This window comes from Neofelis nebulosa, chromosome 6, assembly GCF_028018385.1.
Source record: "Neofelis nebulosa isolate mNeoNeb1 chromosome 6, mNeoNeb1.pri, whole genome shotgun sequence".
Lineage (NCBI taxonomy): Eukaryota > Metazoa > Chordata > Mammalia > Carnivora > Felidae > Neofelis > Neofelis nebulosa.
This window is the reverse complement of record NC_080787.1, coordinates 45,788,295-45,812,966: the sequence shown is the minus strand read 5'-3', so window position 1 is coordinate 45,812,966 and position 24,672 is coordinate 45,788,295. Positions and strand designations below refer to the sequence as shown.

Here is a 24,672-nt window from a genome sequence, read left to right as displayed (position 1 = left end):
TGTCCACCCTACTAGATTCATTCTGCAAACATTTGCCAAAAAAAATTATTTCATGGTGGTTACTGTCCGAGGTTCTAGGGATTCCAAGACCTGGTTCTCTTGCAGTGCTGTCTGCTGGGGAAAAGCAATGTCAACTAGCACTTACTGAAAGACTACTATGTGCCAGACTCTATTCTGGCACATAGAATAGATTCTATTCTAAATGTTGATTCATTTAATCTATAAAAGAAGATCACTGTTACTATTATCATTCCCATTAGAAAACTGAGGCTCTGAAAGGTTAAGAAACTTATCAGCATCACACAGAAGAATAGGATGCTTGCAAAAAGATAAAACATGCTATATCAGATGGATGAAAGATGTACCATGGGGCCACTTATTTTTACAGGGTGATAGGGCAAAAATTCAAGAGTTTCTGAACTGGGTTTTGAAGGATGGTCAGAAAGATGTCAAGCAGTAGGGCATTCTGAGAGGGCACAAGAAGTAAAAAGACACAACATAAAAAGGTAAGATGTGCTCCTGAAACTGACAAAGTCAGTGCACTATGAACACAAAATGCATCAAAATCTTATCTGTATTTTACTCTTTCTCTGCTGCCCTTTAGCTAGCCATTGGCATTATCCATTCCGTTTCTGAAGCAAAGAGACTACTGCAGGTAGTTTCTCCTATCTGGTTTCTATCCTGGCTGAGGCGGAGGGACAGGAAGAGACAGGCCTTGGGATCCGTCGTGAGGACAAACAAGTTATGCCTTGATAAGAGATAGCAAGAGGGATGCGGGCATACACCGGCCCTGAACTTGGCACTCAAGCTGCTTCCCCTCCGCAAGGAAGTCAATGAAGGAACAAAGTTGTGGCCACAGCACTGCTCTATATTTTATCAGAGAAGCACAATGCCCAGGCTGAGGGACGGGGGTGTGCCAGATAACCAACTCTCCCAGAAGTCCTATCCCGCCCCTTCTACACAGTGAGTTCCTCCATGGCAGGGGCGCGTCCTCAATTCAACAAATATTCACTTAGGGCCTAACAAGTGCCTGGCACGTCAAGTGATTAAATCACGGTCCCTGTCCTTGAGGTGCTCTGTTGACTCAAGGCCGGACATCAAGTTAAGACCTCGAGGGTCCGCCCCGCGCTGCACCCCACCCCCAGCACCGCGCCCACGTAGACCCCGCAGGGTATCCTCCTCGCCTCCCCGACCTCCGCGCGCGTGCGCACAGGCCGCCGGAGGGGGCGGAGGGCAGCGGACGGCGGGAAAGGAGGACTTACCTCGGTATTCCTCCACACGCCCCCCTTGATCATAATTCGAGGCATCTTGGCTGCGGGGTGTCTCGGCAAGCGGCCGAGAGGAGCTTCACAGAAACAGTAACGGCCCTACGGCCACGGGACCTGAAGCCGACACTTCCTCCAAGCGCGACCTTCTGGCTTGAAGAGATGTGCGCAGGCGCAAGGTGGGGGGCGGGGGGAGCAGAGTAGCAAGTCTCGCGAGAACCGAGGCTGCTGAAAGGACTAAGTGCCTTGTTGTTATAGCTCTGGTCTAGGAAGACTGACAGAAACCCATCAAGCCCCTCTGCCTAAAGCGCTCTACGCCCCGCGCATGTCCAGAACAGGTTGGAGGAAACCACGACTCTCGCGAGATACCGCCGGTGGCTCTTAGTAAGCAAGGTTGTGGTGGGATTGGTCTTGAGGTCACCTAGTGGCGGAGAAAGGGAACGTCACGCGTGCAGAATTAGCCAGCTGGTTTAGGAAGAGCTTTGTTAACTTATTAATTTAGCATTTTATTAGGCATGTAACTAATAGGAATTTACTCGCGGAATACTCAGGAAAAGGAAATCATTTAACCCTAATTTTTTTTAAGTTTATTTTGAGAGCGTGGGCTCGTGAGCGAGGGAGGGGCAGAGAGAGAAAGAGGGAGAGAGAATCCCAGACAGCCTCCGCGCTGTCAGTGCAGAGTCCAGCGCCAGGCTCAAACTGAAGAGCAAGGATATCATGACCTGAGCTGAAATCAAGAGTAGGAGGCTTAACCAACTGAGCCACCCAGGCATCCATAACCCTAAATTTTTTAAGCTGTAAAATAGGGATAATAGTATAGCAACCTCATAGGGTCGTCCTAAGGATTAAATGAGATCATAAACCTAGGCGAGTGTCTGATACATATAACTACCCCCAAAAGTGGCAGCTGTTATTACAAGAAAGGCAACTTCAGATGATCGGTGATTGTCCCAGAAACCCACAAAAATATCTCACCAGTTTTTCGTATATTTCTATTCAATCTATGTGGATTAATAATAAAGTGTTACCATTGATAGGCACTGGTATTAGACAAACTCAGGTTGGATTGAAATCTTCGCCCTCTCATTAGCTTGGGTAATAACCTTGCTGAATCTCAGTATCCTCATCTAAAAAGTGGAGTTAACAATACCTACCTACATAAATTTGGGTGGCAAATTAATTGATACATACCTAAAAACCCAATGAGGTAGAGCTTGTCAAAATGCCATTCCAGCACCCAGGGACTCACTCAGTGTCTACCATTTCTACGATGTAAATCATGCCCCCTAAGGGCATGCATTATACAACCTGCCCATTGGGACAGAGCAACCCTGTCAAAATGTCCCCCAAGACACCCTTGAACATACAGACTGCATGTCTCACTTAAGGATTCAGAAAATGCAACATCATGCCACTTCCATAATGCCTAAAACCAAACCCAATAGCCATGAACACAAGAGACTGTCCTCCGACATTGCGTGCACTGGCCAAACCCCAACAATATCACCCAAGCCTCGCCAGCCAGGACTCAAGAGTCCCCACAAAGAGGCCATCACCATCCCAGCTGGCAACACTAGAACTAAGAGAGAGGCATGCTATATCTCCCCGCCTTGAGCACCAGAGAATGAAGCAACCTTGCTGACACCTTGATTTCTGATTTCCAGCCTCCTGAACTGTGACAGATTAAATTTCTCTCACTGTAAACCACCCAGTTTGTGGTTTGTTACAGCATCCCTAGGAAACAAAAAAGCTCCTTTTTTTTTTTAACGTTTATTTATTTTTGAGACAGAGAGAGACAGAGCATGAATGGGGGAGGGTCAGAGAGAGAGGGAGACACAGAATCGGAACAGGCTCCAGGCTCTGAGCCATCAGCCCAGAGCCCGACGCGGGGCTCGAACTCACAGACCGCGAGATCGTGACCTGAGCTGAAGTCGGACGCTTAACCGACCAAGCCACCCAGGCGCCCCAAAAAGCTCCCTTTTTAATATAACATTTCCAAACAAAGTTGACCCTGGAAACATGTTTTCTTATACTATCTACTGGTATTTAGGAAACACAATTTGGGAAACTCTGGCCCAGGAAAAAGAAATTGCCTGCCTCACTCGGTCAGTGGAGCATGTGACACTCGATCACAGGGTGGTGAGTTCAAGCCCCACGTTGGGTGTAGAGAATACTTAAAAATAAAATCTTTCTTAAAGGCCGGGGGTTGGGGGTGGCACCTGGGTGGCTTAGTTCGTTGAGCATCAGGCTTCAGCTCAGGTCGCGGTCTCACAGTTCATGGGTTCAAGCCCTGCATCAGGCTTTGCACTAACAGTGTGGAGCCTGCTTCAGATTCTGTGTCTCCCTCTCTCTCTGCTCCTCCGCCCCAATAATAAACATTAAAACTTTTTTTAAGAAGTTGGCAGTCCATCCAGCTTACAAAGGAGTAACAGGGATGTTAGCAGGAGGGTTTGTAGGTTGCAATGTCCCCCATTTCTCCACCTCTCATTCCTTTCTGAGGAACCGGTTCTGACTGGGTTAACCTTGCTTAGCCAAGAAAACAATCGAAATTCTAGTTTCCTCCTTGTCCAGTTTTCACCATCAAATTGTGCAGGAAAAGGGCTAAAGTTAGGGTCAGAAGCCTGTGACAATACCAAGACATTGGGGGCTGGGGTTATAATCTTCATCATCTCCCCAAATAAGCAGATGGAATTTCAGTAGAAACACTGTGCTGCTTTGCAAATACAATTTCAAGACCTCTAGGCCTGCCCTGTCTACTGGATTGCTACCCCTAAGCCTTTCCCTTCCATTTAGAAACGCTTCAGCTAATGTTGGAAAAAGCTAATGTCTGGGTAGACATGAAATTCCACGCACCCTAAGTGCTGGTAATTCATACCGTAATGCTAACCATGGTTAATCATCTAAGTTGGCTTGGGGATGCCTGGGTGGCTCAGTCAGTTAACCTTCGGTCTCTTGATTTCTGCTCAGGTCACGATCTCACAATTCGATTCTTTAGTTTGAGCCATGCATCAGGCTCTGTGCCGACAGTGCAAAGCCTGCTTGAGATTCTCTCTCTCCCGCTCTGTCTCCGCCCCTCCCCCACCTCAAAATAAACTTTATTTTTTTTAATATGAGATTTATTGTCAAATTGTGGTCTCCGTACAACACCCAGTGCTCATCCCAACAGGTGCCCTCCTCGATGCCCATCACCCACTTTCCCCTCCCTCCTACCCCCCTAAATAAACTTTAAAAAAAAACAAAATAAACTGGTTTGAGTTTCGCCTACTGACGCTTCTTCATGGTGGACCCAGTTGTAGTTTGTAGTCTTTTTCTCAGGTGCTCATATTCGTTATTTCTAGGGAGTCCCCTACGCCCTGGGGTGGCAAAGTGTTCCCAAAGAGGATTTGGGGTTTTTTTCTCAGGCCACAGAGTTTCAGAGCTCTCTTTGAGCGCCTATGTTGGTTTGGGATCAATATTCTGATCAGCTTATTTATTATCTAGACCCTGCATCCACATGGCACAGGCTTGAGATTCATATTTCTCACAGGAGCCGTTTTTCTACATTCACGTACCAGTCCCCAGATGCATATACCCAACTACATCCCAAACAATTCCACTCTGTGTGTGTCACAGTTTCCTCAAATTCAACTTCCCAAAATTGAGCTCCCCCAAGAAGACTTCCCCAGCATTCTCTATTTCACCAAATAGCACAGGGCTGCCGTGTATGGTTGTGTAAGTAGTTCACTGCACAGGGACAGAAGGGGGCTGAAATCTAGCTGGCACACTGCTTACCAGGCAATGCATCCATACGACTATCTCCCCCAAGAGGGCATCTTTCCCTAAGTGTATAAAGACACCACATGCTGCCCTGGCAAGGGCACCACCAGCCACCTTGTTGCTAATTGTCCTTTTCCCATACCTTCCCCCTACCCATATCCAAGTCGACTCAGAGTCTTGCACTTTTACCCCCTAATAAGCCCTCAAATCCATCTCCTTTGTGCCACTTCTGTAAGTTGCCAGATTTAGCAAATAAAAATACAGAACTCCCAGTTAAACTTCAATTTCAAGTAAAAACAAAACAAAGCATATTTTTAGTATAATTATGCCTCATGGGTCCATTCCGTCCTCTCTAAGAGGACCCCACGCGTTACACCAACCCACACTGTACCCAAACAAAAGAGCACGTTTCTAACCAGATGATCATAGCCACGCTCACACCATCACCACTAAAAGCTGCCCCCACACCATTTTTATATTTGGTGGAAACCAACACATTTCCTCAGAAAACAAGTCATGGGGTGGGGAGTGGTTCAGTTGGTTGAGCGTCAGACTCTTGATTTTGGCTCAGGTATTGATTTGGGCTCAGGTCATGATGCCAGGGTCGTGGGATCAAGCCCCACATCGGATTCCACACCGAATGTGAAGCCTACTTAAGACTCTCTCACTTTCTCCCTCTGTCCCTCGCCCCCACTCAGTCTTTCTCTCTAAATTAAATTAAATTAAATTAAATTAAATTAAATTAAACAAGTCATTGGTATATTTGGCTTCTCTTCGGATATGAGGCTGGGCCTCCTCCCCCATGCACATTAAGAAATGTTTACTTTTGGGGCGCCTGGGTGGCTCGGTTGGTTAAGCGTCCGACTTCGGCTCAGGTCATGACCTCACGGTCTGTGAGTTCGAGCCCCGCGTCGGGCTCTGTGCTGACAGCTCAGAGCCCGGAGCCTGTTTCAGATTCTGTGTCTCCCTCTCTCTCTGCCCCTCCCCTGTTCATGCTCTGTCTCTCTCTGTCTCAAAAATAAACGTTAAAAAAAAATTTAAAAAAAGATGTTTACTTTTCATATTAGTATTTCTTACAAGGTCCGGGTTTCAGAGCCTCAGTGTTGGTTCCTCAAGTCGGTAGTGGCGCACCCATTTCCAGGGAGGGTTCGGGCCATAACCCTTCCTAGAGTTGCCCAGCATCAGAAAGACACCACATGGGTTCCACGTCCTTTCCCAGAGCCCACAGGGAACTTGGCCAGTAGACCCCCGCAAGTGCCCCATCTACATCAGGCCCATTGCTCAGTTTCGGGTCAAGGTATCACTCTGTCCTGATTTTCCAGCCGAGAAAGAAAAGCCTCTCCGTCAGTAGCATGATCTGGAGGAGCTCCAGCACTGATGTATTTCAGCAAGAAATCCTATACACAAGGCTTTTATCTGCCCAGCTTTTAAGGGTCAAAGGCCTAAGAGCAAAAGGAAACAGTCTAACCAAATTGGGTAGCTCGTACCAGAAATGTGGACAATTAATGAAATTATACAGAATATTCATAACCCGTTTGTGGAACTGTAAAAGTTTAACATCCAAATATCTTAACATTTTGATGACTAGGAGTGCAGAGACTATAGAAACAGTCTTGGAATTGTCTTCATTTAGCTTATTTGGACTTGAGTGTCACCAGCTGTATAACATAATATTCCCTCCAGTCCACAGAGGCCAGTTTTCATTCTTCCCAGGATCTGAAATTAGAATACCCTGTGTACAATATGAAGTTGTTACTCTAATGAATCTACTTGGAAATGTCATGTACAGGTTGCTTCCATTAAGGTTGAGAGTTTCAGTGATTGAAAGTGGGAGGCGAACACACACACACACGTACACACATGTGCACCTGCACCCACATGCTTATTTACCAAGGAACCTGAAGTGAGGTGAGGGGGGTTTTCATGCCTTAAAAGGTCCAACATTTTTGTGCCTAGGAAGAAAGGACTGGGACAGCTAGGACACCCACATATTTTTGCCATTTGGCCATTTAGTCTATGCCTTACTCTCCCCATAAGGTTTGTGAGTTTGAGCCCTGCGTCGGGCTCTGTGCTAACAGCCTAGAGCCTGGAGCCTGCTTGGGATTCCATGTCTCCCTCTCTCTCTGCCCCTCCCCTACTCGCTCTCTCTCTCTCTCTCTCTCAAAACTAAACAAACCTAAAAAAAAAAAAAAAAGGAATGATTCAAAGACCTCTTTGAAATCTTGAGGCCGCTATACATCTTCCAAAACTGTACTCTGGGTGTTTTTCTCAATATCTTTATTATATAGGACTCCTTCCCTCCAAAACACCAGGGTCCCCTCTGAGAGCAGTTTCCTGGTCCACCTGGATAATCCCACCTGGAAATTCCTGCAGAATCCTTTTTTGCATCTATATCGTGTTCTCCGTTATCCATCCAACACAGGTGGTTGCCACTGAATTTTTTACATTTTAAACAACAGAAGCACAAAAGTTCTCTTTTACAGGAGTAGGTGTCTTTGAGAAAATTTGTTGGCAGCCTCTTTTTCTTCCTTTTCTAAATTATTTGGTTTTGTTTGTTTGTTTGTTTGTTTGTTTATTGTGGGTTTTTGTCAGGGACAGCGGTGAGCTTTGTGTCCCAGGGGCAAGGGAACCAGCGCAGAGGTATGCTGATGCTAACCCAAAGAGTGGCCAGACACAGTTGCTGGCTGTGCCCACCATGTTGTCTTCTAGTTGATTCAAAGGTGTGTATAAAGACAGCAAGAACGTACTCCGTTCTAAACCCACCTCATTTACTTCATTTATTGGCTACCTCTGGAGACAATGTTTTCACAGAGAAAGAAGTCGTGTCTCGTGTCTCGAACAATTTGGAGTCTCAGCATGGCCCCCAGTTCTCTCTTTGCGCTTTAACGTTTCGCGAGACCAGACCCACAGCCCTGATTAGCCAGCCAGTGGGGTCTCCTTAGTAAAGGAGATCGGCTATGAAGATGCTGAGTCACTGGCTTGACCGCCGAGGGTCACAGCCTGAATGTATAGGGTTGGCTTTTCTTCCTATCTTTTCTTCCAAATATTTGCTTCTCGCCTGATCGATGAAAGGCCCTAAGGCTCACGACTGGCACTCACTGAGCTCCCGTCCTGCTTGGCTGTGTGGTCAAACAAATACGGGAGGGAGGGAGGGAGTTACAGGGGCAATGGTATGAATCCCCCGTGGCGATCCAGCCTCACATTCTTCTGACATGTACCACGTGAATAGTAGAGAAAATCTCGAATGGTATTAATGAGAATAGTTTTACCAAACTAAAGCTGACGGCTGCATTTTACCATTGATATGAGGGCATTCTTGGAAAACGAAATTTAACTGACTAAAACTGAAGGTGGACTGTCAGAGAATTGTTATCAATGTTAGGTTCCCCGAACTTGTTATTTTGTATTGCAACTGTTGGCGCATATCCTTGACCTTAGGAGATGCATATCGAAGTATATAGTATGTAGGAGCATAGGGTGATGATGTCTGCCACGCCTTCTCAAACAATTCTTCGAAATAATAACAGGAATGAAAGAGAAAGAACGCACAAATTCTGACAAAGGCTAACCACGGTGAATTCTAAGTGAAGGACATGTAGGTATTTGTTCATTGTATGATCCTCACAACTTTTCTGTAAGTTTGAAGGTTTTCAGAACATAGAATTAAAAAAAAAGGCAAAGCACAGTGATTACTTATCAAAGTCAAACATTTGACTTAGAGCAATCACACTGACAGAGGCGACCAATTGGAAGAGGCTCTCCAGAGTACAGTCAGTGCATGCTCTGTGGGCCTGTTTCTGCTTAGGATTGTCTTGGCGAATCCAAAGAACCTGTGGATAGAGGCACGGAGTTGAAGGTTGTGCCCCATTACAAGACTAATGGTGCTCAACCAACACACTCAACCAGTGATGCATGGCCATGATAACAGCAGCCCAAGGGACCACGGTGTGGGACAAAAGATACCATCCACTCTGGAAGAGGCTTTGCCTTCTCTCCTCTCCACTGCGAAGCCTCTCAAAAGCCTGCTCTTCTGGGCTTGCCTCCAGTTTTATACTATTCTTTGAAGGTTCTTTAACCCACCAGCAGGGAATAAACTGTGCACCAAGGGGACTGCTGGGTGCCAATTGTCAAGCTCCTCCACCTCTCTTATCTCAGTCTTCAGCCTGTTGGCCTTCTCCTTCACCCAGAAAGGCAAGCTGCAGGAAGAAAACAACACCTGAGTTTGAGTTTGTCTAAAGCAAAATGCACAGACACGTTCAGTGTTATCTAAGGTACTACATCCTCCGAAGTAAGAAGGCCTCCGATTTAGGAGATCAGTGACGAAACACCATGTGAAGTTGTTCTGCATTTGCCCCTCCCTCCAAACCCAGATCTCTTTTCTGCCCTTCTCTGCCCAGGGAGCTGACCCCTGCAACTTGCATCACCTTGATTCCTCTGTGCCCTCACCTTTGAGCTGGGCTTAGCTAATGGGAGGCACCAGTAAGAGACCAGAAAGCCAGAAGAGAAAGAGGTTGGGGTATTTCTCACCTAGCTTCTCTACTCCCGCTCATCTCCTGATGCACCTCGGTTCTGGCAGTGAGTGCACTCTCCACTGCCACAACCCCTTCCCGACAGCCCATCTCCACCTCCCCCACACAGGGGGGACAAGATCACTCTTCCTGCTGCTCAGACACGTGAGTGGTAAGAGCTGCCCACTGGTGGGAGCCCCTGGATGCTTCGCCCTTCCATGTGAGTTCCCTCGACTGCTTCACACATCTGTAAACAGTCCTTTCATTCAGGATTCTTCAGAATCCCACCAGAGCATGCCCTCTGTTTTTCTAACGCTGACAGCCAGCATCCTCCCAAGTCTGTTGGGATTTGAAAGGACATATGCTGGGCCACACTGTGTATGTTCCAAGAGGTACCAGGAATTGTGACTCCTGGGATGAGTCAGAGAAAGAAGATGAAGAATTTTTTTTTTTTTTTTATCTTTTAAGCAGCTTTGATTTCCATCCATTTAGGGAGAAATGCACCATGATTGGGAAAATGGCCCAATACACCTGCTAGGGATGTGGAAGTTCCTGCAAGAAGGAATGGGGTATTACCACGTAGGTAATAGTTGGGAGTCAAGGGCATCATGTAAAGCTGACAAACCAGTAGGAGAAGCCCAAATAAGACCAGCAGGATGAAGAGCAGTACAGAACGATTCTAGCATAAAGAATCCCTAGAACAAGGGGCGCCTGGGTGGCTCAGTCGGTTAAGCGTCCCACTCTTGACTTCAGCTCAGGTCATGATCTCACAGTTTGTGGGTTTGAGCCCCACATCGGGCTCTGCACTGACAACACAGAGCCTGCTTGGGATTCTCTCTCTCCCTCTCTTGGCACCTCCCCTGCTCGCGTGCTCTCTCTCTCTCTCAAAATAAATAAGCTTTAAAAGAAAAGAATCTCTCGAACAAAACCACCATGGTAAAAATAATATAGTACACATAATAAATGTAACAAAATATTAGGATAGAATTGAAACAAATCTGCCGAATCATTAATGCAAAAGATCTTAATTCACCTATTAAAGACAAAATTTTTCAGATCAGCTCACAAAGCAAAAATCCAACTCTGTGTCTATAAGACAGACCTAGACCAAAGTGCTTTGAAAGTCTAAAAACAAAAGAATGGGAAAGGTATATCAGTAAATGCAAACAAAACAAAGTAAGAGTTGTAATCTTAATATCTGGCAATGTATAATATAAGACAAAGAGCATTAAATGAGAAAAAGAAGATTTTTTTATTTTAATTCTAATCTAGTTAATATAGGATGTTATATTCATTTCAGGTATGCAATACAGTGATTCAGCACTTCCATATTACTCAATGCTCATCAAGATAAGTATACTCTTGATCCCCTTCACCCATTTCCCCCATCTCCCACCCACCTCCCCTCTGGTAACCATCAATTTGTTCTTTATAGTTTAAAGTCTGGTTTCGGTTTGTCTAGTAAGATATTTTTATAATGTTAATGGCTATACTTAACAATATAGATAGAAATATATTAATATTAGCACACAATTAACACACCCATTTTCAGTCCTAGCTAGATCAAATGAACAATTTTAATCAAAAAGATAAATCTTCTGGGGGCGCCTGGGTGGCTCAGTCGGTTAAGCGTCCGACTTCGGCTCAGGTCATGATCTCATGGTCCGTGAGTTCGAGCCCCGCATCGGGCTCTGGGCTGACAGCTCAGAGCCTGGAGCCTGCTTCATGTTCTGTGTCTCCCTCTCTCTCTGACCCTCCCCCGTTCATGCTCTGTCTCTCTCTGTCTCAAAAATAAACAAACACTACAAAAAAAATTTTGTTAAAAAAAAGATAAATCTTCTGGGTTTGTATCTAACTTTGCAGCCTGATGAAATAGATACACCTTCAAATGCATAGAGAGACAGTCCCCATGTTGAGCATGTATTCGGTCACAATGAAAAGTCGGCAAGTTCCATAAAATAAAAATAATAAAAACAATATCTTCTGATCATTGGGTAATAAAAGTAAAAATGAATTGCAAAATAAAAATCCAAAAGCTCTTCCACCTGGAAATTTTAAGTCTATTAAGTAATTCTTTAGTCAAAAGGAAAAGACCAACACAGAATTCTTTTAAAAAGTAAGGATAATCTACACCTCAAAATTTGTAAAATAAAAGGAGAGCAGTGGTCAGAGGTGCTTTCATAGCACCTGGGTGGCTCAGTTGGTTAGGCATCCAACTTCCGCTCAGGTCATGATTTCATAGTTCATGGGTTCGAGCCCTGCAGCAGGATCTCTATCAGTGCAGAGCCCACTTTGAATCCTCTGTCCTCCTCTCTCTCTGCCTTTCTCTCTCTCTCTCTCTCTCTCTCTTTCAAAATAAATAAACTTAAATACATAAATAGGGGCGCCTGGATGGCTCAGTCAGTTAAGCATCAGACTCCTGGTTTTGACTCAGGTCACGATTTCACAGTTTGTGAGTTTGAGCCCCACGTGACTTTGACCTTTGCCATCAGGCTCTACGCTGATAGTGTGGAGACTGCTTGGGATATTCTCTGTCCTCTCCCTCTCTCTACCCCTCCTTCAGTCATGCTCACTCTCTTTCTCTCTCTCTCTCAAAATAAATAATAAAAATAAATAATATAAAAGTGATCAGTTTACTTATGGGGTTCCTAGATGGCTCAGTCAGTAGAGCATGTGACTCTTGACCTCAGAATGAGATCTCAGAGTGAGTTCGAGCCCCACATAGGGTGTAGAGATTACTTTTTAAAAAAATGGAAAAAGGGGCGCCTGGGTGGCTCAGTCGGTTAAGCGTCCGACTTCAGCTCAGGTCACGATCTCGCGGTCCGTGAGTTCGAGCCCCACGTCGGGCTCTGGGCTGATGGCTCAGAGCCTGGAGCCTGCTTCCAATTCTGTGTCTCCCTCTCTCTCTGCCCCTCCCCCGTTCATGCTCTGTCTCTCTCTGTCTCAAAAATAAATAAAACGTTAAAAAAAATAATAAAATAAAAATAAAAAAATGGAAAAAGAACAAAAATAAACCAAAAGAGTAGAAAGAAGAAAATAATAACAATAGAAGCAAAGATTGATGCTTTAAAAACAGAGAAAGAGACAGTATAAAAAGAGAATACAATTTTTAAAGCTGCTTTTTAAAAATAACAAATACACAAACCACTATCTAACCTAATGAAGAAAAGGGGGAATAAAGCACCAACACACAAAATTAACGATAAGGGAGAAACAAGTGAAAGAAGACAGGAAATTGTTTGGAACAATTCTATGCAAATAAATTTGAAAACCTAAAAGAAATGGATAACATTCTGGAAAAATTAAACACTACTCATAAGAAAGATTACGTTTGAACATATGTTGAGGTATGTTCCCTCTGTACCCAATTCGTTGAGAGTTTTTATATCACGAAACGATGGTGAATTTTACCAAATGCTTTTTCTGCATCTGTTGAGATGATCATGATTGTTATCCTTCATCCCGTTAATGTGGTAGATCGCATTCATTGATCTGTGGATGTTGGAGCATCTTGCATCCCTGGAATAAACCCACTTGCTCATGATGTATGATCTTTTTAATGTAATGTTTAATTTGTTTTGCTGATAGTTGAGGATTTTTGCACCTATATTCATCAGGGATACTGGCTTGTAATTATGTTTTCTGGCAGTGTCCTTGTCTAGTTTTGGTATCAGGGTAATGCAGACCTCGTAAAATGAGTTTGGAAGTATTCCCTCCTCTTCTACTTTTTTGGAAGTTTGGGAAGGAACGAAATTAGTTTCTTCTTTAAATGTTTGATAGAATTCACCAGCGAAACCATTTGGTTTTGGGCTTAAGTTAACAGATTTCTGATTACTGATTCCGTCTCCTGACAAGTCATTGGTCTGTTCAGATTTATTTCTTCAAAGGGGTGCCTGGGTGGCTCAGTCGGTTAGCATCCAACTTCGGCTCAGGTCATGATCTCATGGTTCATGAGTCTGAGCCCCGCATTGGGCTCTATGCTGACAACTCAGAGCCTGGAGCCTCTTTCGGATTCTGTGTCTCCCTCTCTCTCTGACCCTCCCCCACTTGCGCTCTGTCTCTGTCTCTCTCTCTCAAAAATAAATGAACATTAAAAATAAATAAATAAATAAATAAATAAGATTTATTTCTCCATGATTCAGTCTTGTGAAGTTATATGTTTCTAGGAATGCACCCGGTTTTTATAGGTTGTCCAATTTGTTTGGTGGATAATTGTTCATAGCAGTCTCCTAAATCCTTTATATTTCTGGGATATCAGTTGTAATGTCTCCTTTTTCACTTAATGTTATTTGAGTCCTGTCCCTTTTTTCTTTGGTTAGTGTAGCTAAAGGTTTATCTATTTGGTTTATCTTAAAAAAAAAAAAAAAAACAGCTCTTCATTTCATTGATTTTTTTCTATTACCTTTTTAGTCTCTATTTCATTTATTTGCCCTCAGGTTTTTGTTATTTCCTTCCTTCTACTAACCTTGAGCTTAGTTTGTTCTTCTTTTTCTAGTTCCTTGAGGTGTAAAGTTAGGCTGTTCATTTGATATCTTTATTTTTTCTTAATGTAGGCATTTACTGCTCTAAACTTCTCTTTTTGATCTGTTTTCGCTGCATGCGTGGTTTTGGGGTGCTGTATTTCCACTTTCACTTGTCTTGAAGTGTTGTTGTTTTTTTTAATGTTCCTCTTTTGGTTTCTCCTTTGACCCATTGGTTACTCAGGAGCATGCTGTTTAATCTTCATATATTTGCACAGTTTCCAGTTTTCCTCTTGTAAACGTTTTCTATTTTCACACCATGTGGTCACAAAAGATACTTGATAGGATTTCAGTCTTCTTAAATGTATAGACTTGTTTTGTGCCCTGGCAATTACTTTTATTTTAAATATTTTAGAATAGCATTTGCCAAAAGTGTGCAGTACACAAGGTACCTTGGTGGCTTGGTCAGTTAAGCATCCAACTCTTGATCTCAGCTCAAGTCTTGATCTCAGGGTCATGAATTCAAACCCCACATTGGGCTCCACACCCAGCGTGGAGCCTAGTTTTAAAAAAGAAAAAAAGTATACAGGGGTGCCTGGGTGGTTCAGTCAGTTAAGTGCCCAACTTCGGCTCAGGTCACGGTCTCGAGGTTCATGGGCTCGAGCCCCTCATCGGGCTCTGTGCTGACAGCTCAGAGCCTGGAGCCTGCTTCAGATTCTGTCTCCCTCGCTCTCTGCCCCTCCCCCACTCACACTCTGTCTCTCTCAAAAATAAACGTTAAAAAAAAAAAGTTTTTATGTATACAGTACAGACATGAGAGGCCCTAATTATCTGCTTCATGTAATAATGCCATATAATGAAAGTATTAAAGCTCCCAAGTTTGGAATAAAAGGCTTTTTATTTCCACTGAGCTCCAGGGTTTGGTTTCCCAGCTGGACTCCAGTGGGTCAGACTGTGGGTCACTTGCCCACTCTATCTATGTTTATATGAAACTGTTTTGTATTAGAAAGCGAAATTTTTTATACTGACACGTATCTTTTTCTAGGTCTAAACCCTCCTTGGGCAACTAGATGAGGTTCAGAAAGGACCTGAACTTAAAGTATGACATCAGAGGAATGATACTTCCCTCTAGTGCGAGAATATTCTGACAGCTTTTTCTCTGCCTCTTCAAACTCTAACCATCCTCCCTGGCTGGACTCATTTAAGCATGTCCTTCTTTTCTGACAACTCTTAGGTTTTAAAAATCAGGGACCCTGCCTTTTTTCTCCATATAAACGTCCATTAGTGCATACCTACTGTAACACATGGCATCCAGCGGGCTGTCCATCATATGGGGTGAAGACATGGACTGCCCAGCTGATAGACTGCACAGCACTTGCCCTCCAAGTGTCTCACTAAAAACGCTCCATACAAACTGCCCCACCCGCCAGCTCAGATTCTAAAGGTCCTTCTGTGTTGGGTGTCTATGAGTTCGTCCATAGGAGAAAATAATAAATAGCTGATAACTTAATAAAACTTGGATAATATAAAACATGGTGAGAGAACTCACATAGGAATTTGTGGAAGAGGCTCAAGTGGAATAAATGTATCAAATTTCTTTTCATAAGGCACTCTGAAAAACAGAAAAGGCAACCATAAAATTGGTATGGCATCTACAGCAGAGAGATCGATAGAAACATCTTTGTGTTAAAGAAGATGTCTTGAGACCCCTGGGTGGCCCAGTTAGTTGGGCGTCCAGCTTCGGCTCAGGTCATGATCTCGCAGTTCGTGAATTCGAGCCCCGCGTCAGGCTCTGTGCTGACAGCTCAGAGCCTGGAGCCTGCCTCGGATTCTGTGTCTCCTTCTCCCTCTGCCCCTCCCCCGCTTGTGCTCTGTCTCTTCCTATCTATCAAAAATAAATACATGTAAAAAAATTTTTTTTAAAAGAAGAATATGTCTTATTTTCTGGTTTAATGGCCACCTATGGGCTTCACAACTATAAAGGTCATAATTCTTATTATACTTTTTATTAAACATCAGTAAACCAAACATAATTGATTTTTTAAAATATTAATATAATACACCAACTATTTTTCTTTTAACTTAATGATCCTCTTCTGAATCGCTTTGGCCTAAGTTTAGTTCCAAGTGTACATCAATCCAAACAGTAAACACTAATAATCTGATTCAGTATGAAACCGAAAAGTCCTCAGATTTGTGGTAACAACAATAGTGACAAAATTAACAACCACCTTTTTGTAGTCAAGATCCTGTGTATAAGTTCAATTGCACACGCACATGTGTGTAGACACTAAGAAACTAGAGATTAACTTTTTAAGGAATTTTCAGCAACCATGTTTTGTTGGAGTCTACTCCTTATGAAATATAACATATATAGTACAGAGAGCTACAATTCCTTTATAATTAACTAACCCTGCTATTCACATACACTTACATTGAGAAATTCACTGGTGGGAGAGTTGAGCCTGCTTTGTGGAAGCCTTTACTCTGTTCTGGGTACATATATGGGTTATCTCCTGGAGTTAACTTTGGTATTCCATTCCTAGGATCAATATCTGTGAAATATTTAAAAACAAGATCATAAAAGGGACTGAAGGTAATCTACAGATAATGCTCTATCCATATGACAACGGAAACAGGATAATTTCATGTTGTATTATGAAGTACATAGAGGCTTCCTAAAGTTCTGTTCGTGATCATCTTGCCTGGCGAATATGAAGATAAAAGTGTTTTGAGAAACACTGTGTTTGGGACATTGTTCCAGAAAGTGTCCCAATTACCCCCACCCCCAGAAAGAACAGTAGCTTAGGTGCAGGCAGGATGTTTTGGTTTAAAATGAGGGGCACTTGGGTGGTTCAGTTGGTTAAGTGTCCGACTCTTGATTTCGGCTCACGGTTCATGAGAAGGAGCCCCACATTGGGCTCTGTGCTGGGCTTGGAGCCTGCTTGGGATTCCCCTTCTCTCTCTCTCTCTCAAAATAAATAAATAAACATTAAAAAAAATAACTATAGTTGACCCTTAAACAAAAATAAATATATATATAGATAGCAAGATAGATAATATAAGAAGTGAATCAAAGGTATCTGCAAAGGAAGAGCGAGAACTCTGCTTAAAATTTGAGCATTGGTGTACTTTGAATCCCTGTGCCCTATGAATCTTAAGGAGCAACTATAATTGGGCTCTGCCTCTCTGACTAGATCTCAGAAGGGAATTAGCTAATGAGGAAGAGCTACAGAAGAGAAAAATCAGTTTCAGGTCAATTTCCCTATAACCTATAACCATAGACAACATTTTGTTCTTCTTCCATGACAACAAATTAGGCCTTTAAGGAACTCCACCAATGGCCGAATCATAGCTGATCATCAGAGTTAACTCTTTTTTTTTTTAATTTTTTTTTCAACGTTTTTTATTTATTTTTGGGACAGAGAGAGAGACAGAGCATGAACGGGGGAGGGGCAGAGAGAGAGGGAGACACAGAGTCGGAAACAGGCTCCAGGCTCCGAGCCATCAGCCCAGAGCCTGACGCGGGGCTCGAACTCACGGACCGCGAGATCGTGACCTGGCTGAAGTCGGACGCTTAACCGACTGCGCCACCCAGGCGCCCATCAGAGTTAACTCTTAATGAAATACATTTTGATTGGATTTTTTCTATAATAAATGTGTTGAATTTCAGTTCATAATGGAAGCTGACTGGCAGTCATAAATGCTGCCTCTCCGTCTTGTCCAAGAAGTAACGAGGGAGAAGAGAATAACAAAGAAATGTCCAGTGCCAAGCTTAAAAATATTAAATGCTGCAAGAGATCAAGGAAGAGAAAAAATGGAAAAGAGACCATTGTATTGGAGGTTTAAGGAAGTCACTGCACATTACCCAAGAACTAGTCACACTAAAACGAATCGAGCCTGTATATCCAACTATAAGTGTACAAGTAATGCACAGGACAGAGAAACCTGTTAAATGGTACCAAGATGTAATCAGCAAAATCCTGACTGTGGCAAACTTTATAGGATAAATAACCTACTTTCTTCACCAAATAAATTGCAAGAAAAAAAGAGGAGGAAGACCTATGTATTAAAAAGAGATTTTAAAGACATTTTAATTAATTGTTAAGTGTGGACCTTTTTTGGACCCTGATTCAAACTCTAAATATTTTTAAATTGTGGCATTTGTGAGGCAATTGACTATTTGAACACTGACAATATTTGGTGATATTAAGGAATTATTGTTAGTTTTTTTAAGATATGAAAATGGTATTGCGGCCATTTAATAAAAATAATCCTTGTCTATTAGAGGTATACACAAAAACATATACGGATGTAATTATCTGATGTCTGGAACTTGCTTGAAAATAATCCCTAGGGGGGGCGCCTGGGTGGCGCAGTCGGTTAAACGTCCGACTTCAGCCAGGTCACGCTCTCGCTGTCCGTGAGTTCGAGCCCCGCGTCAGGCTCTGGGCTGATGGCTCGGAGCCTGGAGCCTGTTTCCGATTCTGTGTCCCCCTCTCTCTCTGCCCCTCCCCGTTCATGCTCTGTCTCTCTCTGTCCCAAAAATAAAAATAAAAAATGTTGAAAAAAAATAATAATAATAATCCCTGGGGGAGGGGGATAAAAATTAAATAAGACTAGCCACAGGTGATAATTGTTGAAACTAAGTGATGGGTACATCAGGAAACAGTATGGTCTTCTCTTTACTTTGGCAAATGTTTGAAAATGTCCCCCATAAAAAGTTTTTCTTTGTAATAAAGGTGGAATTGGAGTTACCTGTGGAGTTGGGGGAGGAAAGATGTCATATTCAGGGAGGGGCCTATAAGTAGCTTCAAATATAAAGACAGTACTCTATGCTCTCTGCTGTCAGCACAGAGCCCCTTTTGGGTCCTCTGTCTCCCTCTCTCTCTGCCCCTCCCCTACTTGCTCTCTCTCTCTCTCTCTCTCTCCCTCTCAAAAATAAATAAACATTAAAAAAAAAACACAAGTGAGGGGCACCTGGGTGGCTCAGTCGGTTAGCCATCCAGCTTTGGCTCAGGTCATGATCTCACAGTTTGTGTGTTCAAGCCCCGAGTCAGGCTCTGTGTTGATAGCTCAGAGCCTAGAGCCTGCTTCCGATTCTGTGTCTCCCCTCTTTCTCTGCCCCCCCCCCACCCTGGCTCATGCTCTGTCTCTCTCTCTCAAAAATAAATTAGAAATTTAAACAAAAACACAAGTGATTGTGATACTTTATTCTATATATTCAATAAATACTTCATAAATATTCCTTTGCATGTATTCAGTATGTATAAAAACCATAAAAAGACAGAAGAAACAAATGAAGGAAGGATGGAAGGGAAATAATAATAAACAAAATTCAGGGGTGCCTGGGTGGCTCACCCAGTAGCTCACCGGACTTCAGCTCAGGTCATGATCTCACAGTTCGTGGGTTTGAGCCCCGTGTCGGGCTCTGTGCTGACAGCTCAGAGCCTGGAGCCCGCTTCAGATTCTGTGTCCCCCTCTCTCTTGACCCCTGCTCAGCTCACACTCTGTCTCTGTCTGTCTGTCTCTGTCTAAAATAAATGAACTTTAAAAATTTTAAAAATAATAATAAACAAAATTCAGGATAATGTTTGAGTTAGGAGGGAAGTGATGGATTAGGGTCAGGACTTGAGTCATCACGATAATACCATTTATTTTTGATAAATACTTGCCACTGGCCCAGTTCTAGTCAGTGAGACATGAGTGGAAGGAAGTCTCCTAAGGACCATATGGGAAAATTTTTCCCTCATTCTAAAAAGGGAAGGCAACAAGAGAGATTCCTCTTTTTCATGTTTTGAAATATAGACGTGATGTTTGGAACTGCAACAGTTCTCTTGTGACCATAAGATGACAAGTGTGAAGACAAAAATCCAACACAACTAAGAATAGCAGCACATAAACACAAAATGAGCCTATTATCTTTGGGGCGCCTGGGCGGCTCAGTCCGTCAAGCATCCAACTCTTGATTTCGGCTCAGACCATGATCTCACGGTTCGTGAGTTCAAGCCCTGCGTCGGACTCTGTGCTGACAATGCAGAGCCTGCTTGACATTCTCTCTCTCCCTTTCTCTCTGCCCCTCCCCTGCTTGCTCTTTCGCTCTCTCTCAAAATAAATAAATATACTTAATAAAAAAAAAAAAGAGCTATATCTTTGGTGACATCACTGGGCAATCGGACAATATAGACCACCTGGATTCCAAAGCTTCTCATTAAGTATGTAATAAATGTCTTATGATTTAAGCCTCTGACAGTTTGGCTTTTGTCTGACCGTGGCTGAGAACGTTCCTAAGTACTATACAGCTAAACTTAGTCCCTTCTTGGTCTTTCTCTGCTCTTTCATGTTTAAACCAGTTAAATAAATCTTTCCTATTCTACCCTATGGCTGCAACTCAGTTGGGGGTGGGGAGTAAGCATGTGCACAACAAGCTTATGTGATATCAAGGCTTCTGTATAAGCCTTTGGGTCCTGGATCACTGTCTGTGAACCACCCTGGTGTCTGACCCTCATCTTATCTCTGCTACTCTCTGTAGGTTGGTATCTATTTCTGTTGTCTGCTAAAATGTGTCATCTAGTCTGATCCTCAGGAAGTCAGCCCGCTCCACAATGCATCAGGTGAGACATAAAGTCGTTCTTATGACCCCTGGCTTGATGGTCCACAGAGCCTCACACGGTGGCCTCCTGCCGTTTTGGTCGTGAGAGCTATGGAGCTCTCCTGGCTTGCTCTCTTTCTTTCATTCTTTCTATGTGTCCCGGCCTCCACAGTCCTCACGGGGCACAAGAATGCAGCTATTACCCACGTCTCCTGGGTGGGTGAGACCCCGCATCTGGCTTTCTGCCCAGACATTGCCCATAGCTATCACTACGCTGAGGTTCCCCAACCACAGTCTGAGGCAGAAGCCCCAGCTAGAGTCACATCTGATCACCGACTAGATTTTGGTCCCAGGAACTGAGCAGGATACAGGACTCCTCAAAACACCCACCTCAGTGACAACTCTCCCACCTCCTCTAGTATGGCTTCTTATATATTCTCTATCCAGACAAAAGCCTTGATCTTTAAAACTTTATCTCTGGGGGCACCTGGGGGGTTCAGTTGCTTAAGCGACTGACTTCCGCTCAGGTTCCCGAGTTCGAGCCCCGCATTGAGCTCTCTGCAGTCAGCACAGAGCCCGCTTCAGATACCCTGTCCCCCTCTCTCTGCCCCTTCCCAACTTCCCCACTCACATGTGCTCTCTCTCTCTCTCTCTCTCTCTCTGTCTCAAAAATAAATAAACACTTAAAACTATTTGCCTGTGCAATGAGTTTAAAAGTCCATTTTAGGGGCACCTGGGTGGCTCAGTCCTACTCTTGATTTCGGTTCAGGTTGTGAGATCGAACCCTGTGTTCTCCGCGCCGAGCATGGAGCCTGTTTGAGACTCTCTCTCTCCCCCCCCCGCCCCTCTCTCCCCCGCTGGCGTGCTCTCTCTCTCTAAAGCAGAATAAACAAAAAAAGTCTATTTTAAACCTCAAAAATGAAAACTTTCTATTTCTTCCTCTTTGTATTCCTGCTACAGCAATCCTATTCATCCACGAAGCAAGGGCTGCCTCCTGTATGGGTATTTCTATGGAAGAATGTGCTATAATGATCCATTGGAACTCAGCAACACTAGGATCTTTCCATAAATTATGGGTAGGTTGGGACAGAGAACTCACCAAGTAACAAACTATATAAGTATATACACACACTCATCTCAAATTACCTTTAATAAGGTATGAAATAACAATGCACTTCAGGCTAAGGTTTATGGGCTATTTTCCTTTTGAAGAATATAATGTATAATTTAAGTACATATCATGGGCAGCATCTAATTGAAACAAATTATTTTCTTCCGACTTGAATGAAGGTTTCTATTAATAAGTATCTGAGAGAACTTGTCTGATGACTTAAATGTCACATTAGCATTTTATGAAATGCAGAGAAAAACAAAAATGTGGATCAGCATATGTTGTCAGTTCTTTGCCAAAAAGAACTGCCAAACATCCCCTTCACTTTCCTATCTTCCTGGCCGCCCTACAGTAACATGGTGACCCCCAAGGGCTGACACCAGCCATGGAATGTTGGCCTGGCAGAACAACAACTCAAGTATTTTCAGACATCGCACAGTCAAGGTCCAGGAGGAAAACATTACCATACTTCTTCCTCCCAAAGCACTTGTCCACCATTCTCTCTGATAGAGACCTCCTGTTGCCGAGGAAGACCCCGTTAAAGAAGCACTGCTTTCCAACGTGGTAGGTGTGGATATTGCTGCTAAACCTCGGGTAAAATGTCCATTCAGGACGGTGCCCATCCTCTGCAAGACATCAGAAATCCTTCCATCAGCTCCGCTCCCGGTCTCATAATGCAATTAAATGACAGAAAGTTGTCCCAGGCGTTCTCTGACTGTACAGCCTTTATCAACATGTTTAATTCCTTGGTTCTACATCAAGGGCAGCGTTAACCTCTGGGGGACTCAGCACGAGAGGAAGGGAATGGGCACCTGGGTGGCTCAGCCGGCTAAGTGTCAGGCTTCAGTCAGGTCATGATCTCACGGTTCATGAGTTCAAGCCCCACATCGGGCTCTGCTTGCAGTGCAGAACCCGCTTCGGATCCTCTGCCCCTCCCCTGCTCGTGCTTGCTCTCTCTCTCTCTCAAAAATAAACATTTAAAAAAAAAAAAAAAGAGGGGAAGTGGGGAGATAGGTATCTAAGAGGCCTCTTTTTTTTTTTTTCCTTTTTACCCTCTCCTCCAAAAATAAAGCCACCTTTATGGTTGGAAGCGATGTCTGGAATGGGAAGCTAAGAGACAGTTGTACAAGCACCTATGATCCAGCCTTCGCTCTGATGAGTGGGTAGGAAGAACAGAATGCCCATCAACCAGGGAAGGGCTGGGCCAACCACGGCAACTTAGTGGATGGACCACAGTGTTGGCAGCAACGATGGGACACGCGTGCACTAGAGTGACTCTGGGAAATGTAGATGTGCAACTCTGGCAAATGAGAAAGGCCGTCGCGAGACCTCAGGCAAGTCGCCGGACCTCTCAGGGCTTTGTTTCCTCGCTCAATACTTTTCCTACAAAATGGCTAAAGTGGTTTTAAACAATGAGAGATCCTCTAACAGCTCTAGGGTTGTTTGAGAAACACTTGGGCTCTGTGGTGGCCAAGAAAGAACACAGGCTCTGGGGGCAGGTGAGCCTGGAGTCTAATCCCATCACTGTACTTCCCAGCCAGGTGGTCTTGTACGAGTGACTAAATCTCTCCGTGCCTCAGTTGCCTGGGGTGTTAAATGGGTAGGCCTATATTAGCCACCTAGATGTATACGTATTGACACAGAAAGAGGTCCATGATCTATTTGCTCTGAGTGAAAATAGTTTGTATACTATTTTCCACTAGTGAAAATATGGTTGTATACTCCAACCCATGTATAGATAAGTACATACATACCAGCACATACACGCTTCAAAATTCCTCATGGCTACGGGGCCCATGGGGGATACATTGGAGAACACTGGGGAAGGGGTTTCTATACTCTACCTTATATACTCCTTTATTATTTTAATACTTTGCTATGATACTTTTATGGTTTTTATATAAAGCCATGTCAGTTTGGGAAAACATATCATGACAGCTCCCCAGCAGAGCTGCTGCGAGAATTAGAAAACCTGTCTGGGAATGCAAGCTGGTGCAGCCACTCTGGGAAACAGTATGGAGGTTCCTCAAAAAACTAAAAATAGAACTACCATACGACCCAGCAATTGCACTACTAGGCATTTATCCACGGGATACAGGTGTGCTGTTTCGAAGGGACACGTGCACCCCATGTTTATAGCAGCACTATCGACAATAGCCAAAGTATGGAAAGAGCCCAAATGTCCATCGATGGATGAATGGACAAAGAAGATGTGGCATATATATACAATGGAGCATTACTCAGCAATCAAAAAGAATGAAATCTTGCCATTTGCAACTACGTGGATGGAACTGGAGGGTATGATGCTAAGTGAAATTAGTCAGTCAGAGAAAGACAAATATCATATGACTTCACTCATATGAGGACTTTAAGAGACAAAACAGAGGAACATAAGGGAAGGGAAACAAAAATAATAGAAAAACAAGGAGGGGAACAAAACAGAAGAGACTCCTAAATATGGAGAACAAACTGAGAGTTACTGGAGGGGTTGTGGGAGAGGGGATGGGCTAAATGGGTAAGGGGCACTAAGGAATCTACTCCTGAAATCCTTGTTGCACTAGATGCTAACTAATTTGGATGTAAATGTTAAAAAATAAAATTAGAAAGAAAGAAAGAAAGAGAGAAAGGAAGGAAGAAAGAAAACGTGTCAAATGCCTGGCACTTCGTGAGTCTTCAGTGAACTGTGCCCAACAGTACAGCAGACTTCTGGAAAGCCCTGGGTATGGAGGCACGCAGAGGGGAGGCTAGGACGTACTCACTTGTCTGCAACTTAAGCAGGCTGAATTCCTTGGGATATTTATCCTTGGGGACTTCAGGGAATGAGGTTTCAGAGGACTGATCAGAATGTGCGGAGGAGGATTTCAGATCCAAATCTGTAGCAGAGCTGGAAAGGAGGCAGAAGGATTAGAATCTTCTATGTGTTTAAATTGGTAGTTAGAATCTGATTTTATGTATCTTACGCTAGAATTACGCTCATGTG

The 24,672-nt window shown here is 43.6% G+C and overlaps 2 protein-coding genes across 8 annotated transcripts in view; both read right to left on the bottom strand.

Moving 5' to 3' along the window:
- Positions 1-1,509, bottom strand: part of CDC5L (cell division cycle 5 like) — a 50,254-nt gene extending 48,745 nt beyond the window's left edge. Inside the window, exon 1 of one of the 2 annotated variants that reach the window (XM_058734139.1) lies at positions 1,263-1,509. In XM_058734139.1, the coding sequence (XP_058590122.1) occupies positions 1,263-1,307 (45 nt within the window). In that variant the 5' untranslated portion in view covers positions 1,308-1,509. The remainder of the gene's footprint in view (positions 1-1,262) is intronic. The other variant, XM_058734138.1, reaches the window with a different exon arrangement.
- Positions 1,510-7,281: 5,772 nt separating this feature from the next.
- The window catches only part of SPATS1 (spermatogenesis associated serine rich 1), a 28,815-nt gene continuing 11,424 nt past the window's right edge, over positions 7,282-24,672 (bottom strand). For 3 of the 6 annotated variants that reach the window (XM_058734131.1, XM_058734132.1, XM_058734133.1), the window contains exons 4-9: positions 24,452-24,576; positions 22,157-22,318; positions 16,424-16,544; positions 15,539-15,601; positions 9,102-9,217; positions 7,282-8,140 (exon numbers count right to left, since the gene is read on the bottom strand). In XM_058734131.1, the coding sequence (XP_058590114.1) occupies positions 8,097-8,140; positions 9,102-9,217; positions 15,539-15,601; positions 16,424-16,544; positions 22,157-22,318; positions 24,452-24,576 (631 nt within the window). In that variant the 3' untranslated portion in view covers positions 7,282-8,096. Of the gene's footprint in view, positions 8,852-9,101; positions 9,218-15,538; positions 15,602-16,423; positions 16,545-22,156; positions 22,319-24,451; positions 24,577-24,672 lie in introns of all 6 variants that reach the window. The other 3 variants (XM_058734134.1, XM_058734136.1, XM_058734137.1) reach the window with 3 other exon arrangements.